The sequence below is a fragment of the Cebus imitator genome, unplaced genomic scaffold, assembly GCF_001604975.1.
Source record: "Cebus imitator isolate Cc_AM_T3 unplaced genomic scaffold, Cebus_imitator-1.0 Scaffold208, whole genome shotgun sequence".
NCBI lineage: Eukaryota > Metazoa > Chordata > Mammalia > Primates > Cebidae > Cebus > Cebus imitator.
Genome location: NW_016107523.1, coordinates 3,006,602 through 3,024,184, shown reverse-complemented (window position 1 = coordinate 3,024,184; position 17,583 = coordinate 3,006,602). Strand labels below are relative to the sequence as shown.

Genomic DNA, 17,583 nt, shown 5'->3' with positions numbered 1-17,583 from the left:
ATTTTTAACAGAGACAGGGTTTCACCATATTGGCCAGGCTGGTCTCGAACTCCTGACCTTGTGATCTGCCTGCCTTGACCTCCAAAGTGCTGGGATTATAGGTGTGAGTCACCATTCCTGGCCGAGATTTTTTTTTTTTAAAGGGAAAGAAAACGTAACATAATGTTGCTATCTAGAGGGAGATTTAAAATAAGATAATAATATGCTCCCTTAGCTTAAACTCAGATGCCTCTTGGGGTGGAGGACTCTGCTAAGACCTCCTCCTCCTTGAAAGCGCCAAGACGTGAGTGGGAGAGTCAGCCAACCTACCCAACATACTGAATGATGAGATTCGAGTTCTAACCGCGACTACACCACCATGAAGCAATATTAATGTGGCTTTTGGTTAGTATTAATTAATGTCTTTTGGTTCTTGTTTCATCGGACATATCTGTTATTAATCATCTGTGTCAGGAAATACCGAGGGAATATTTACCTAGTCAAATCTAAAGAACAATGATTTATAACAGTCTCAATGAACACTGTGTAGCCATTAATTGTGATGATGAAGGTTTAAGAAAGGTATTGGGTATGTGGTAGAAGGTTTATGTGCTGTACATCGTATCTGTCATAATATTATGTGTTTAAAAAATAGCTATTTGCCCATTACTCTGTGTGGAAAGCCATTAGTGGGTGGAGGGACAACTGGGACAACTTGAATCACTGACAGATATTTAAATTGAACTTGCTGGGCCTACTTTCCTGCGACTGAAAAGCTAGAAATCGGATATGGATAGCTACAGAAATTTCTGTGACATATCCAAACCAAAGTCCTTTCAGGAGTGACTCGTATTCATAAGATTTTAGCCTAGACACATTTTTGTGTCTCATGTGTATTTTCCATTAAAGATGTTCTTTCTCAATGGCAACAAGTCTGATGGACCAGAGGGCATGAATCCACTTGTAATAAAAGAAACAGGAGAATTAGGAGCTGGGCTAGGGATATCTGGCCAGGTAGAATTTGCTTTGAATGAAAAATGATAAATTGATGAAAAAGACTTCCTAGTACAAGAAGGGCACTTCAGGGCATCCAATTCCAGGAGGAAGGATAAGGATGGCAAGCGGCCAAGGTTGATGGCTAGAGAATGGAACCAATAATTACTGGAAAATGGAACCTAGTAGGTGTTCTTTAACATCTTTAGCATTAAGACAGAGGGACAATCATTCTTTCCCTAGTGGGGAACATTTAAACAGGATTACAGTATTTGCCCTGGGAGATAGATGGGTCATCTTATGAGACCTCCCTCTTTGGGACACCAATATCTGTCAAGCCATATAACCTGAGAAAATTGGTCTGGCTATGTCCTCAAGCTGTCTTAAACTCAGAAGTAACAGAAACATGGCCTTTAACCTATGTGGAAAATAATATATGGTATATGGAAAAAGTAGATGTTTGTAGGTGAGGGGGAAAATAATTACACTGGCCTCTCGAGATCCCTTGCTGTGGAGGCAGCCTGTGGCTGTGAATCCATCTCCTGACAGTAATGCTGTCTCATGTAGCCTTTTTTGGCAATAGAGCATGGATATGTAAGCCATGTTATTGTGGGTCCTGAGAGTGGTGTTTTGCAACCGAACCCTGTCAAATGTCACCCTTAGTGCACTATTAAAAGGTGAGGTGCATTTACAGAAAAGGCGGTACATTTTTTACTTGGTTTGTCATGGTGAGAGCAAGTCCAGAAACTGTGACTATTCACACAACTCCAGGCTGTACCTAATCTCTATAATGTACACTTTAGTCGCTGAATAGAGGCAAATTGTTCTCTACTTCTTATTGTTTGCAGAATATTTGTCACATTTATCAACTGCAGTCTATTTAGCCCTATGGTTTGTGCTGTTTCCAACCCACCACACATTAATAAACTAAATATACTTGCTTTGTTAAGTGCATTTTTATTTCTGCTCTTAAAAGTTGGCTCTCTTTTTAATTTTAGAAGCCACACACCTATGGAACGTCATCAGAACTACAAAGGGAGAAAGAAAACGCTTAAATTACCTTCTTCATAACTTTCAATGGGGTATCAGCTATATGAAGCAGCTTATAAATCCTTACCAAGATTTTATCTTTGTTCCTGCTTTTCTATCAAGTTTAATTTTCATTCACAATGTGTTGAGAGGCAGTAAGGAGTCATGCAACATTTAACTGATTATAAACTGGGGACATTATAGGCCAACAGTGATGCTCTCCACTTAAATAGTGAATTCTCTATAGTGAATAAAACTGTGTCATTTGGCTTTCTGCAATATGGAAACATTGATAGGGAAGGGAAAAAATAAGATCAAGTGCTTAATAGAGGTGGAAGTGCACATTTCCAAAGCCTCTGTAATTCAAACTCTTCATTGGCATCAGGAAATCACTGAGATAACATCATTAATTTTCCTTAAAGTTAGAGTTAACAGAAGTGCCTTTGGGAGGAAAAGCTAGCCAGGGCAAGTTTTATTTGCCTGTACCGCAGACAATAGCCCTTTATCAATGGCTTTGCAGGCTTAGAAATGACAAAAACCTGGAAGCTAAATCAAAGCAAATATAAAATTAAGAGAAAATTCTTACGTATTGAAAAGTTAGTAAGCAATGTGACCACACATATTTTCAATAATAAAAGGATGGGGTGAACTCTTCATTCTACAGTCTTACTATACATGGCACCCTCCTAGCATTAATGAGAATCAATACTTACATAAATGCACCTTAATTTTGGCATACCTGAAATTTTTTTTCACCTATTAGAAAAGTCACACTCAGAAAGGAAATGCAGAAAATTTCAAATTGATTTAAAAGTGAAACTTTAAAGAAATCATTCTACGTTCAGAGCTTAACTTTATTACAAGTTTATCACCTCAAATGGACAAAATTTTGTATATTATTAAATTCCTCCATTTTCCCTATGTGTATTGGAAATTTTAATATAAGTTGAAATGACAGACAATAAAACACATATGTGAATGGAATTATATTTTGAACAGGAAAATCAAATAATGCCTAAATCCAGGGTGAAAATGGACATTCTAGAAAGGAACAGTCATTATAAGGTTTTCTATCTGGTCTATTTCTGGGGATTTTCAAATTATAACCTGGAACAACTGGTTATCTTTTGAACTTTCAGGATCTCACAGTAATATTTTATAGCATTTCATAATAACCAGTGCCTAATTACTCCTTTATTAAAGGAAAGCAGTACCTCTGGGATGGGGCAGGGGCAGGAGAAAAAGAGGCAAGAAAACTTTCTCTATCCAGCCCCCTGACTCAATTCCATCCCAACTTTTTAATTATATACATATATATATCTATATATATATATATCATCATACATATCATATATTATGTAATATATCATTAAGCTATGATATATTCACAGGTCCTAAGGAAATCCTTGACCTGGAAAGCCCTTTAAATACTACCTAAACTTGGCAGCTATATAGCTGAAAAATGTTAACTTCAGTCTATAAGGAAATGGAAGCCTTGGTTTATTTTCACTCATGCATTCATTTCATGAAAACATATTGAACCCTGCTGTCTGCCAGGTTTTGTGATAAGCATTGGGGATACCAAAATGAAGGGGAAAGGCCTAGTCTCTCTTTCCAAATAATTCCACTTCCAGGGCATTTCTTCTCTATCTCATGGAAGAACCATATGCCAAGTGACTCCCTGACTATCTTATTGCTAGCCTCTGTAGATCCTCTGGTTGAACCCCTTTATTCCTGAAAACCAGGCAGCCAGGGTTCATGGTCCTTCTCTTTTGCCCAGTTCTCCCTCCAGTTCTGGATGATTTCAACACTGGCAGGCTGGGCATGGTGGCTCATGCCTGTAATCCCGGCACTTTGGGAGGCCGAGGCAGGAGGATCACCTGAGGTTGAGAGTTCAACACCAGCCTGACCAACACGAAGAAACCCCATCTCTACTAAAAATACAAAATTAGCTGGGCATGGTGGTGCATGCCTGTAATCCCAGCTACTGAGGAGGCTGGGGCAGAAGAATAGCTTGAACTCGGGAGGCAGAGGTTGCAGTGAGCCTAGATCGCGCCATTGCACTCCAGCCTGGGCAACAGGAGTGAAACTCCATCTCAAAACAACAACAACAACAACAACAACAACAACAACAACAACAACATTGGCATTGGGGAAACATGCATCACTCTAGCCTCTCAGTTCCTTAACTTGCTATTTCACCTCCATGGAAATTCACATCTACCCTACATCTGCCACCTCATATCCTAGATCTGATCACCTCAAACTGTTACACCTTCAATGTTCACATATGATTCTCTCTGACCACAACTTCTTGGCCTTCAGTTCCTTTACTACTTCTTCCCCATCTCCTGAAGAGTTAGCCTTTTGATTCCTCTACCTGCTAATTATCAGTTTCCACATGCATTCATAGTTTCTCCTACCCAACAGGGACTTGTCAGTATCATTTTAATCACTCTTTGGCCCAAATCCTCGCTTCTCTTGCCCAGCTGTTCTCTGCCCACCCCAGGACGGAAGCATCTAGCTCTTAACTGTGCCTGGGGAAATACTACACCCCTGCAGATTGGTGCTACCGTGAAACACTCAGCTGCCTGTGGGTTCATGCAGCTGGTTCTCAACTCTGCCCTCTCTCTTATTCTGCACAAAGATAAGCCCAACTTCAGCTTCATCATCTCCTGCTGTTAACTGCATTGCAGGCACTCTTCTCTCCATACAAAAAACGGAAGCCTTTAGGAAGACATCCCTCACCTTGCTGATACCTGGTTTCTTCTTTATCTGGACCTGCACAGATCCTTCCCCCTACCCCGCCCATTTCAATGGAAGAGAGGTATCTCTTCCTTCCCTTGGGCTCTGGATTACCTGCCCATATTCTCTGAGAACTCACGTTATTTATCATCTCCTCTGGGGCTGTGATTTTAATCTCACCCTACCTTCTCATACTCATACAAATATATTCCCATGAATACTATATTTTTGGTCTGCATTTGATTGAAAAAAATCTACATATAAGTGGAGCCAAGCAATTCAAACCCATGTTGTTCAAGGATCAACTGTATACACACATACACACACACACACAAATTTATATACACATATTGTGCCACATAACGACATTTCAGTCAACAATGGACTGCCTATATGACAGGGAGCCCATGAGATTATAATACTATATTTTTACTGTATCTTTTCTATGTCTAAATATGTTTAGATACACAATACTTACTATTGTGTTATAACCGCCTATGGTATTCAGAACAGTCACATGCTGTACAGGTTTATAGCCTAGGAGCAATAGGCTATGTCACACAGCCTAGGTGTCTATTTAGGCTATATCATCTAGGTTTGTATAGTACACTCTTATATTGACACAACAACAAAATTGCCTAACAACACATTTCTTAGAACATATTACCAATGTTAAGCAATGCGTGACTGTATATATATTTCCATTAACTCCTCAGTCCCCTCCAGCTAGATACCACCTCACTCTTCTCCCCTTCATAAACAAATTCCTCCGAGAATCATTCATACCATCTCTAATTCTCTGCTTTTGATTCACTTTTGAACTCACCACACCACCTCCACTGTGCCTCTAAAATCTCACCGAAGTTACTAGGGACCTCACTGTTGCTAAATTCAACTGGCACTTTCCCCAACTGCATCCTGACATCCCAGCAACATCTGACCCTGGTGATGGGTTCTTTGTCTCCCCATGGAGTATATGGCATTATAACCTCTTGGAATTTTCCTTCTCTCCTGCTGGCCATTCCTCTGCAGTTCCTTTGGTAGGTTGCTTATCCTGTGTCCTATATCACTCTTCCCTTCTCACTCTACACTTTCCTGGAGCTATCTCATCCTCTCCACAGTTACAAGCAGCACCTACAGGCTGATGATCCCTAAATATTGTTTGTATATTTCCCCTGAACACCATAGCTCCGCATCTAACCTTACCAGACAAGTCCTTCACTCACCTGATATCCCAAGCCAAGTACCTAAGTGTCTTCCTTGACTCCTTTTCACCCACCACATCAAGCTTGTCCAACCTGTGGCCTGTGGGCCATATGCGGCCCAGGACCACTTCAAATGAGCCCAAATGAATTTGTAAAAGTTCCTAAAATATTATGAGTTTTTTTTTTACAATTTGTTTTTTTTAGCTCATCAGCTATTGTTCGTGTAGCATATGTTATGTGTGACCCAAGACAATTCTTCTTCTTCCAGTGTGGCCCAGAGAAGCCAAAAGATTGGACGCCACTGCACCACATCAAATGAATCACTGAGGCCTGTCAAATCCAATTCCTAAATATTTCTGAATTCTCTCCACTTATCTCCATGACTACTCTGCTAATTCAGGCCACCACATTGCTGGTTTAGATTACTACAACAGTTTTCGCTCCTGTCACTCCCACAGTGCACCAATACATACTCTGTTCCGCAGCAAGAATCATCTTCCTAAGCGACAATCTGATTATGTCACCCCCGGGGCCAAATCCCCTGACCTCTAAATTCCTTAACTTGGGTTTTAAAAACCTTGCACAATCTGCTTCCTGCTTCTCTCTCCAGCCTATTATTTTACAATAGACCTTTCCCCTGGAATTCTGTGCTTTAGCCATACTGACATGTTTCCAGTTCCTGAATGTGTCACGCTTTCTCTGGGCCCCTCAGCAGATGCTCTTCCTTCTGACTAGAACACTCCCCTTAGACGGAGAGCTGCATAGTCTTCTAGACTTACCTAGCTTAGACATCACCTCTTCAAACAAACATTCTCTGAATCTCATTCCACACAGTTAGGTGTTCCCACTGTTACACAACTAAATATGTGACATTGAAATGATCTTGAAAACAGAAACAATATATATATATATATATTTTTTTTTTACTAATTGTAGACATTCTTAATACATTTGCTTATGTCTACAAATTTTATGAACACCATCGTTATCCCTTGTCAGACTGTAAGTTCCATCACAGTAGAAACTGCCTGTTTCATGGGCATGTCATCAATGTACACAGACCCTCAGACAATATTACATCATAATTCACTTTGTTGGTAAAGGAGAGTTATACATAAACTATCTGATGACATGATAGAGCTGCATAACACTTCAGGATTTTTCCACAGATGTATGATAAAAAAGGAGGAAAGCAATTCTGTCATTTTCCTCTACCACAGCATTAATCTGTATGTTAGCATTCAGGCTAATAAACCACAAGTCTATGAATTTTGGTTTAGATAAGATAGTCACATCTTCTTGTAGTAAATACATTTTGTAAAAAGAAAAAAAAAACAAAGGTAGAACAAGAAGAGATAATGCAAGTTTCACTAAATTATGGATGGAAAATAAAGTAATTACACTTCGAAAATAAAAATTAGCAATATCTTAATTCAACATCAGCAGCTGAGGAATGGTGACAGGAATGCTTCTAAAAATAAAACATTCTAGGCAAACTCTAGGCCAAGGATATATTAAAGAATGAATTCTATGTTGCAACAGGAATTGTGACATCCATTTCTCCCCTCTCCTAGTGAAAATGTACCCAACCTACTTTTAGTTCTAAGTAAAGACATATTATCAAGATCTTCAAGTACTGGCTAATACTTACAGCAAAGGGCCTTCTGCAGTCTTCGGAGTTTCATGGCAGTCCTATAAGCTGAGAACCTGACATTATTCAGGTCAGCTGAAAAGGGGGAAAACAAAGATCATTTGTTATTTCATCAGGAAGCAGAGACAAAACCCCCCAATGATTTGCCAATAACTACAACCATCACAAAAACAGCCTAGAAAAAATATTGTGTTTATGCTCCAAGCTTTCAGTGGTAAAATTCTGTTAATGTGGGGAAAGAAAAAATAATTCCTTTTGCCCTGTGACAAGGAGGAAAGCTAAGTTCTGTGAAGACTGCAGTGCAATAGCCTGAAGGGCATTCATGTAGTCCTTGTTCCCAAGAGGAAAGAGATGGACAGGGATTATTTTTTTCTAGAAAGTAATCTGGATCTACTGTAGTGAATCTTTGCTGCACAAGATTAAAGAGAACAAGAAATATATTATTTAAATAGCTATAAGACCTTAAACAATCAAGTGGCAATGTAACATTTTTTTCTGACTATAGATGTTATACATACTCACTTTGGATAACTTAGATATTATGTGTGTGTATATATATATATATATATATATATATATATATATATATATTTTTTTTTTTTTTTTCAAATAAATCATCCACAATCCCATAAACTCAAAACAGGCACAATTGGCTGGACTCAGTGGCTCATGCCTGTAATCCCAACACTTTAAGAGGCCAAGGTGTGAGGACTGCTGGAGGCCAGGAGCTTGAGACCAGCTTGGGCAGCAGAGTGAGACCTTATCTCTACAAAAAAAGTTTATATAAATCTTTTAAATAGGCACTGTTAACATTTTGAGTATTTTTTTTTTACCTAACATATGTGTCTATGTGTGTGATATGTATTTTCAAATATAATTAGCATTAAAATAAACATTTGGCTGTATGTTCTACAGTACAATCATTCTGATGTTCAGCACAGAATAACAACAACGTATGCTACTGTGGCTTCTACAGTCACCTGTCTATCAAGCCCTGACTCACGTCACCTAGCAGGAAGCTATATTTAGGTGATGTTCTTACTCAAGTCTGCACAAGCCTTGATAGATACTGGGCTACATTTATTTTAGGAACCCAGCTCCAAGAATCTCCTTGAATATAAGAACTCTGTCACCTACTGTCATTTTTCCCTAGCAACTTAACATACAACTGCTCTCTGAAAAGCTGGTTTAACACAGATCATGGACTGACCGACCAATTGAATGAATCAATAAACAAAAGAATGAAAGAAAGAAAAAGTACACTGACATACATGACTAACTGCCATAATCAAATGGCACCTATAAAACCAATTCTAATGAGGTGTTAGGAAACAGCAATAATTCAATCCATACCCAAGGCACGTGGGTCAACATTTTCAGCTTTATGGCCATTGCAGGGACCAAACATAAAGTCTGAATTTAAACTAGGGGAAAGAAAACGACATCTGTAATTTACTTGAAACTATTCAGCATACAATTTTTTAAAGATTGGAATACCAAACGTTGGTGAGGATATGGAGCAACTGGAATTCTCATACACTGTGTGTTGGGAATGTATGACAACTTTGGAAAACCAATCAGTCAGTGTCTTATGAAATTAAACATACATGTATGTTATGACCCGAATCTTCTTTTCCCAGATATTTGCACAGAATAAAACGTATGTCCACAAAAAGATGTACATGAGTGTCCATAACAGCTTTATTCATAATAGCCAAAAACTGGAAACCAATAAGGCAATGGATAAACAAATTGTGGTAAAGTCATTCAATGGGATATACAGTGTGATGAAAAGGAACTATCTACTGATAAGGCAACAATGTGAACTGATCTGAAAAACATTAAGCTGGGTAAAAGAAGCCAGGCACAAAAGAGTACATACTGTTTGGTTACATTTACATCCGCTTCTAGAACAGACAAAACTCAGCAACTGTGCCAGATGGCAGCCTGGGGTGCGGTGGGAGTAGGTAACTGACCTCAAAGGAACACAAGGGTGTTTTCTAGGTGATTGAAATGTTATATCTTGATTGGCATGGTGACTACACAAGTGCACATATTTGCCAAAACCCAACCTGTACACCTAAAATGGAAGTATTTTATACTGTTTAAATTATGCCCTAATAAGGTAAATTTTAAGAGTCTTTAAAAACCCTCGCATGAACAGTACACTATAATGTATATGTGTGTTGCTTAAGCTACACTGTAGAGGTGGTCAGTTGTCTTAATCAGGAATGAACTCCCAGGGTGGTTGGCTAGCAATTAATCAAAAAGTCTCACACCAGAGGCGGCCACTGTAAGTGATTCAGTTATATTTAGCTCTTATTACACCAGGGGTTTCATTAATTATCCTAATTAATGTTAGACGGGCTTGTGTTAGTGATATTAGTGGTTTGTAAAATATGAGGATTACTGAAAATCATTTAGAAACATTCCCTGCCTTTACATTAAGTTTAAGAAGAATCCAGTAGGTTCTCCATCTTTAGAAATGGTGTCCTAGACTGAATTCCAAAATGTCCGGCTGTGGTTCACTGGATTCTTAGTTGCCAGAATTCAATTAGATGGTTGAGGGAATCCTGCTGCTAGAACAATGGTTCTCAAACTTGAGCAAACATCAGAACAATCTGGAATGGATAGTTTAAAGATGCAGATTTCCCAGTCCCTACCTCCAGATTTTCTAATTCAGTGGGCCTGGGGAGGGCCTGGGAATGTGAATTTCTAGTAAGTCTCCATGTGATGCTGATGCTGCCGGTCCAGGGACCACACTTTGAGAACCACTCTAATAGAAGACTGTGGCCTATGTAGACTGTGAGCCTCTCATACCAAGTACCCCAAAAGACAGAATTGTGACTTCACTGTGTCTCTGGCACAGGCTGTAAGATTGTTTTGTACCTATTGCCTAAAACTTGTTCTGAGACTTGCTTTCCTTATAACCTGGCAGCTGAGAGGTGGTTAAGAGGGCAGTCCTCACCTACATCTAACCACAGGTGACTACCAACACCTATTACAGAGAACCTATGTGGGTCCTTGTTAGTCGAAGTGTGATTTGCAGAAGAATAGCATCAGTATCTGCTTGGAGCCTATGAGAAATGCTGAATCTCAGGCCCCACCCAGATCTGTGAATCAGAATCAATATTTTACTAAGATCCTCTGGTGATTCATATGGACATTCTTTAAATGCATATTTTAATACAGTTTCTTCTTAAACTTCAAGTACAAATTCTGGACACCAACCTGTGCTGTCTTTTTTCTATCTTTCTATATTCCATTTTGTGGGCTTTTATTAATAAATTATTTAATAACTACTATAGTCAATTACACCAAAACTTCCCCTCTGGGATATATTGGTGAGTCTCTTGTTTATGATAAATACCAATAAAAGGTATTCAATAAATTAAAAGCATTTCAGAGTATCTTGAAAGGCTGTATATACAGATTGCTTTGTGGAGAGAATTAACATTTGCCTGGATGCTGTCCTTTGGTGAGTAGCACTTGATCTATTTGGGTCCCTCCTATTATCCTTCATTCTGTCTCCCCTAAAACATGTGGTTTTTCTTTTGTTTCTTTTGCCCAGTTATCATTGCTTACTCATTTAAGTGATCTCAGCCAACTCATGGTATGAGTTGTCATGTGGCATTAATCCATGAGAAACCAATTCCCATCTCCGCCTCCAGATTGGTGCAACAGCATTCACCAGTACCATCAGATTTTTCCTATACTTGCTAGTATGGAGTTCCTTTACACACACTCATAATTGAGTCGCTTTGGCTCTTCATAAAATAAGCAATGTAGAGGCATGGAAATGCACTTTTGGTCAAATACAGATCCCGTTCCCGTTAACACCAGCCTGCAGCAGTTTCTAAGGGATAAGCATCAAATCCCAAAGTTTCTTTCACTCCTTTACTTACACAAAAGTATTGAGTGCTCGTTTTGTGACAACCAAACATCTTGTAGAAGATACTGACACAAGGTTTCTCTTTTTTCCCTTTCTAATCCTCCTTTTCCACTCACTGCCTCTTAACTCATGTGCCTAGTTTCCTACCATCTTTCTTCTTTCATAAAAATAAGATTCCTCTCTTATGACCTCAATTCTACTCTCTTTTCCCATTTCCTTGGTTCTATTCAGCATTCAGAGCAAATGGTCTAAATGAGGTCACAAGCTCCATCCAAATCTTACAGTTCATATCAAGAATTGGCAAATTCCAGTAGCTAGAGATCCAAGTGGGAGAGGCAAGAATGATCTGATTCTTTCAAGGCATGAATATTAGTGTGGAACAGTATCAGAGACAAGCATCTGGAAGGTTTCCACTCTAGCAGTGCTCTCAGCTTCCCTAAAGCATTCAAACTTTCCTCCTTCTAAATACTTCTAACTATGACACATTCTGCCTCTAGTTAATCCTCCCTGACAGCTTTTCAGCCTACCCCCAACCCACTGCAGTGAATAAGCCTTCTGACACCAGTTTTCTATGCACCAAAGTCCAATCCATTCTCAAACAGCGATTCAGGCATACCAGAAAAAAGTAGCAGGGAAAATGTTTCGTTTCCATCACAATGCTACCAAAGCCATACAAATGTATATCCGATAACTGTCAGTGAATTGCAACAGAGTTCTGATGCCCTAAAAGTCCTACTACTCAAGAGAGTTAACCGCCTGTGTTGTTTGAGTCTGCATGTGTTGCTAGGAATCTGCAGAACCACTCCCTCAGGCTTGCAGCTGGAAGAGATAAGTCTCTGCCTTGTGAAAGTGTGTAGGATGCACACAGAACCCTCAAGATGTAATACAGCTGTGAACAATGTGACACTGTCCTGGGCTAAAGCTTGGGATGACTGTGTAGCCAAAGTATGTATGCAGTTCAATAAAGCTAAAGTCCCCCATTCCTATCCCCCATGAGAGACTGGTCTCTACTTTGCCTGGGAGCTGACTTTCCAGGACTTTGATCCAAGTTGTAATGAGCTCACTAGCTCTTATAGCCGGAACTCAAGAGGAGTGAGACTCTCCAAGATACCAGTTATGCCATGTTTCCATGGCAGCTGGGTGAAAGCGCACTTCAGAAGGATAAAAATGCTGAAATATACATTTCTCTTCATAACCTGTATTACTTTATCCAGGACTGGTGCTAGCATATAGAGAAATCTAGAAACATAAGGAACAAGGGCAAACATCAAACCACCTACTTTCTCAAGTAGAATTTCCAACTACCGAAGTGATAGCCCATTCATCTTTTATTTTGAAACATGAAAGAAGTAATAGGCTACTCTTCCCCCTTTGTTTAGCCTATGCATTTTTCTTGACTTTGGTAAGTATTTCTGTTTTATGACTTTCACTTTCACTCTGTGTAAAAGTAGCAGGTGCCAAAATTCACCAGAAAAGAGGAACAACTGGTCAAGTTTGTGTCACAAATCTGTATGTTACACGCTTTTGAAAACATAGTGAGAAACACCTCAGCATTTTAAAGTCATGGAAGCATTCCAAAGATATTACAGAAAGAAAACGTTAAGTCCCTTCATTTCAATTTTATAGCTGGTTTCTGTCTTTTAATAATACTGCAAAAATCCTACTATCTCTGACTAAACTTAAGGTCTAGAATTTAAAACAGGGCGTGTTTTAGTCTATCTTTCCAATGGCTTCTGGAGACTTTTTGGAAAGGCCTAAGGTTTCAATATGCCTATCTATTAGCTAGAAAGAATGATAATGACCTCATTAACTTTATGAGTGGAAAGAGCTGTATAGCTAACGATTATTCCAACAGACAAATTGGTATAGTGGTCTTTGTTTCTTCATACCAACTCTCTTTCCCAGAAGAAATTTAATCCAAATCTCCCAGGTGATCATAAGAGAAAAATAAAATTTAGAGCACATATGCTTTTGGGGGAGTATTGTTCTAAATTCAGTGCTTGGCATACAATGTGTATTAAACTACTACTGCCTGCCTATTTTACTAATTTTCCAAATTTTCCCAAGAAGCCAAAACAAGGCAGTCTCCCCCTATTTTCCTATTATAGAAAGGTGGCATATTTTAAAATATAATATGTCTCCAATTTTCCAGTCTCACTCTTCCTGAAGGATTCTAATGGACTTTTCACATGACAAGTATTATTCTTGCCAGCTCAAACTCACTAGAACAGACAAGAACCACAGATCTTAATGAGGCTTGGGATAAACTGAGGAATTTAAATCAAGTCTGTCTTGAAAGCAAATTGAGCCAAAATATCCAGGCTTGCTTCAGAAGTCTAGAATTATTGGGAGCTCTTCAGGAACAGACCAGGAATTCCAGAACATATCTTTAAAGAATTAGCTGAGAGAAGAGGAACACTAACATATCAGTACTTGTGTATAATTTTTTAGATATATTTGAGGCCTCTTAAAATCTAAACTCATAAAAACCTCATCATCAACAGAGAGCTTTACTTAAATGGGGCGAAATAAACCTACACACAAACAGGAATTATGCATTCATACTTGGCTGAAGTTCAGAAAGTGCAGTCTGTGAATTTCTAATTACTATCAAGTTATGTTTCCAGATGTGACATAGTTTTACTTATTTGTCACCAATGACTCTCTAAAATTCTTCTAAAAAATGGAGAGAAGCAATAAAGTATCTAGTATGGCACAAATGGGGAAGACTCAGAATGGAAGAAAAGAGAAAAAAGTTATGAACCAAAAAATATTGAGAAGTTCAACTGTGATATAAAAGATAGCACAAAATCCTGGCTATGGAATGTTTAAGGCCCTTCTGGCTTGCACCTCTTCCTTGGCCCCCCTCAGCAGAATCTCACTACTTCTTAGCAACACTGTAATAGTGGCAGAGCTGAAATTCAAATTAGTTTTGCTCATTGTTAGCTGCTCTGGTAAAAGATTTGTTGAGAAAGCAGCTTCTTTAACAAATAGCCGATAAAGTTTTTTGCGGGAGAACTGTGTATCTTAAGTACCATTTCTGGGACCTGAATTCTCCCCGAGATAATGGAGGGCTGACTCATATAGATACCGCTGTGCTATGTTTCTTTAAATCGAGCTTCAAAAGTGGAAGGATCTGGGCTCTAATTCCCAAAACCTTTATTATATATAAAATATACAATCCATAATAATTATGGATCCATGAGGATAAATGAATTTCTAAAAAGTTACAAAGCAGTTTTGCCTAATCTTTAAAAAATCATAAGTATTATTTTTATATATTTTAAATGCATTTAAAATAACACAAATGACATTTTTAAATACATATTTTATATATTTCTAACATATATATGTACATTTAAATATGTATTTGAAATAATACTAATGATTAAAAAAGACTCTTTTGGCAGAACTGTTTTATAACTTTTTAAAAGACATTTCATCTATCCATAATCCTTTCATCTATCCTTTCACTATTTATTGAGCATGTACTATATGCCAAGAACCATGCCAAGTACATGGAATACACTGGTAACCAAAATAAATCTATGCCTTTATTGAGTTTGCAGTGTAGCAAAGGAGATAGTGAATAATCAAATATTCATATGTAGGCCAGGCACAGCAGCTCGCCTGTAATCCCAGCACTTTGCGAGGCCGAGGCGGGCCAGATCACCTGCAGTCAGGAGTTCAAGACCAGCCTGGCCAAAATGGCGAAATCCCATCTCTACTAAAAACACAAAAAATTAGCCTGGCGTGGTGGCAGGCGCCTGTAATCCCAGCTACTTGGGAGGCTGAGAGGCTGAGGCAGGAGAATCACTTGAACCCAGGAAGAGGAGGCTGCAGTGGGCTGAGATCGTGCCATTACACTCCAGCTCGGGCAACACGATCAAAACTCTGTCTCAAACAAACAAATATTCATAGGTACTGTGGTAAAATGGTGAAGGAAACACACAGGAAGTGATGAGACTGTATACATAGGGAACCGTAGGTCAAAGAGACTTCTTGGAGAAGGTGACATTAAAGCAAAGAATTGAAGGATGATGGGAGCTTGCCAGGTAAGAACACAGCAGAGTAATGGGTCAGCACATGCAAAAACAAACAAACAAACAAAAACAAAACAAAAAAACACACAAACACACACCAAAAAAGCTCTAAAGCAGAGAAAAGTGTGAGCCTTTAAGAATCCCTAGAAGGCCAATACTGCTGAAATCTCAGGGAGGAAGGAGGCAGAGTGGGCACAGATAAGGCCTGACAGGTAGGCAGGGGGAGACCCACTGCAGAGCCCTACACATCCTGTGAAGGACTTTGGGTGTTGGGACTTCTAGTTAAACACAGCAGATGGAGCAGGCTCATGTGTCTCTCTTTATTCCTGAAACTCTACTAGGATGATAGAAAATGAATAAAAAAAAAATGGCATTTACCCAAAAGAAAATTAACAAAACAGGAGAGGAGATGAGAACAGATCAGAGCTCCAGTATTTTGATGGCTTAGAAAATGATCTGCTGGTAACCAATTTAGGAGACCACAGAAATCCCAAGCTAAATTAATTTTGTTGGGGAGACAAGGAGATTGGGGCAGGGAGTGGGAGGAACTAACAAGAAGCATGCCAATTTATGTAGCCAAGAAGTCTCAGAAAATTAAAGGCTCCAGGCTTCTCTGAAGACTGAAATGTGACTGAAAGTACAAGGACTTGTTGAAAGTCTGTAGAGTCCTAAACACCTCCCCCACTTGCAGCTGAGCATCTCAGCCACCTGCTGCTTCACCCTGACAGAAGGCTGGAGGTTTAATCTCGAAGCTGCACCACACACCAGGGTGCATGAGGGGCAGTGAAATTTGGGAGTGGGAGAAGGCACTGGAAACAGAGGAATTCCATACCAGCTCAGCATACTGAAAGAAAGTAAAACCTTAACTTCATTTCCTACTGCTCAATTCCATATTTAGTCTGCTGTTTTCTGTTAACTGATTTTAAAAAGCTCTTCTACCTAAGCACTTTCTTATTTGCCACTCATTATCTCCAGAGGGAACTTCAGCTTCAGCAAGGTATGCAGCCATGAAACTGGTCCTCAGTGATCATCCATATGTATCATCTTCATCCTGCAGTTGTAACTACTCCAAATCAAGTCAACGCATTTTCCTTGCAGTCTCCCTCTTCAGAAGCAACTTACAGTTACACAGGCCACTCTGGCTGCTGGAATAAACAATACTATTCTCTTTCTTTGGCTCAGAATCTTTAGTTGTTGCTCTCTTATCTCTTTTTCTCAATCACAACATGAGTAACTCATCTACTTACAGAACTCTCAGAATGACACAAACTTATAAATTTACCCCAATCTCTTCAACTCTATGCTCAACTTCATTAATTAACTAATCTTAACACTCTCTCTTTATAAGTGAACATGCATCCCAGATTCTCCAGGGCAAAGCCAGTTTAATTAAATTTTCCTCTTTGTTATAAAAAGTAAGACACTTCAAATTATCAGATGTGACTTAATTTTTATACCTTTGTAAAGCCAAATTCACAGATTATTTTTTTAAATGGTGTGCCTTTGCTTTTTTGGATTGCAAAAACATACTCTTCGTAATATGATTGACATTACCTTTTTTGAATTTATCAACCTTTCTCACAGTTGAAAGCTTTGTGGAAAATGTATTTTAATGATTAAAATAAGTAACGGTAAATTTCCTCATCTGCTTTAACCTCATCTTTTGCCCTTTTCTCTTTTAAAAACTCTTAAACTAAATTTTCCTAAATGCTATCTTTTCTACCTTGGCCTTACCTTCTCGGCGTACTTATTTATCTGCCCTTACCTCTCAAGATTTTAACATATGATCTTGCTCCCAAAATTCCACTTCAATTACTTCACTGGTAACCACAGACCAGAGGTCATGTCACAAACTGGTTGAATTTGGTTTGCAGACTCTTTTCTTATGTTTGATTGGTTGGGCGGTTTGGGCTCACATAATGGTTTTTGAAATTGTTGAATGGTTTGAATGGTATGCCATTAGTTAAAAATTGGATGATTTTCTGTTATCTTGCTTCTCTGGAAGAACCTGAAGACCTGACAATAGAGACCCACATTCTTATAGAA

General features: G+C 38.8%; 1 protein-coding gene across 14 annotated transcripts in view; it reads right to left on the bottom strand.

Annotated features, from left to right (window-relative positions):
- Positions 1–17,583, bottom strand: part of DMD (dystrophin) — a 2,133,401-nt gene that overhangs the window by 108,406 nt on the left and 2,007,412 nt on the right. For all 14 annotated transcript variants that reach the window (XM_017548497.2, XM_037745683.1, XM_037745686.1 and 11 more), the window contains one exon: positions 7,603–7,677. In XM_017548497.2, coding sequence (XP_017403986.1) covers positions 7,603–7,677 — 75 coding nt within the window. The remainder of the gene's footprint in view (positions 1–7,602; positions 7,678–17,583) is intronic.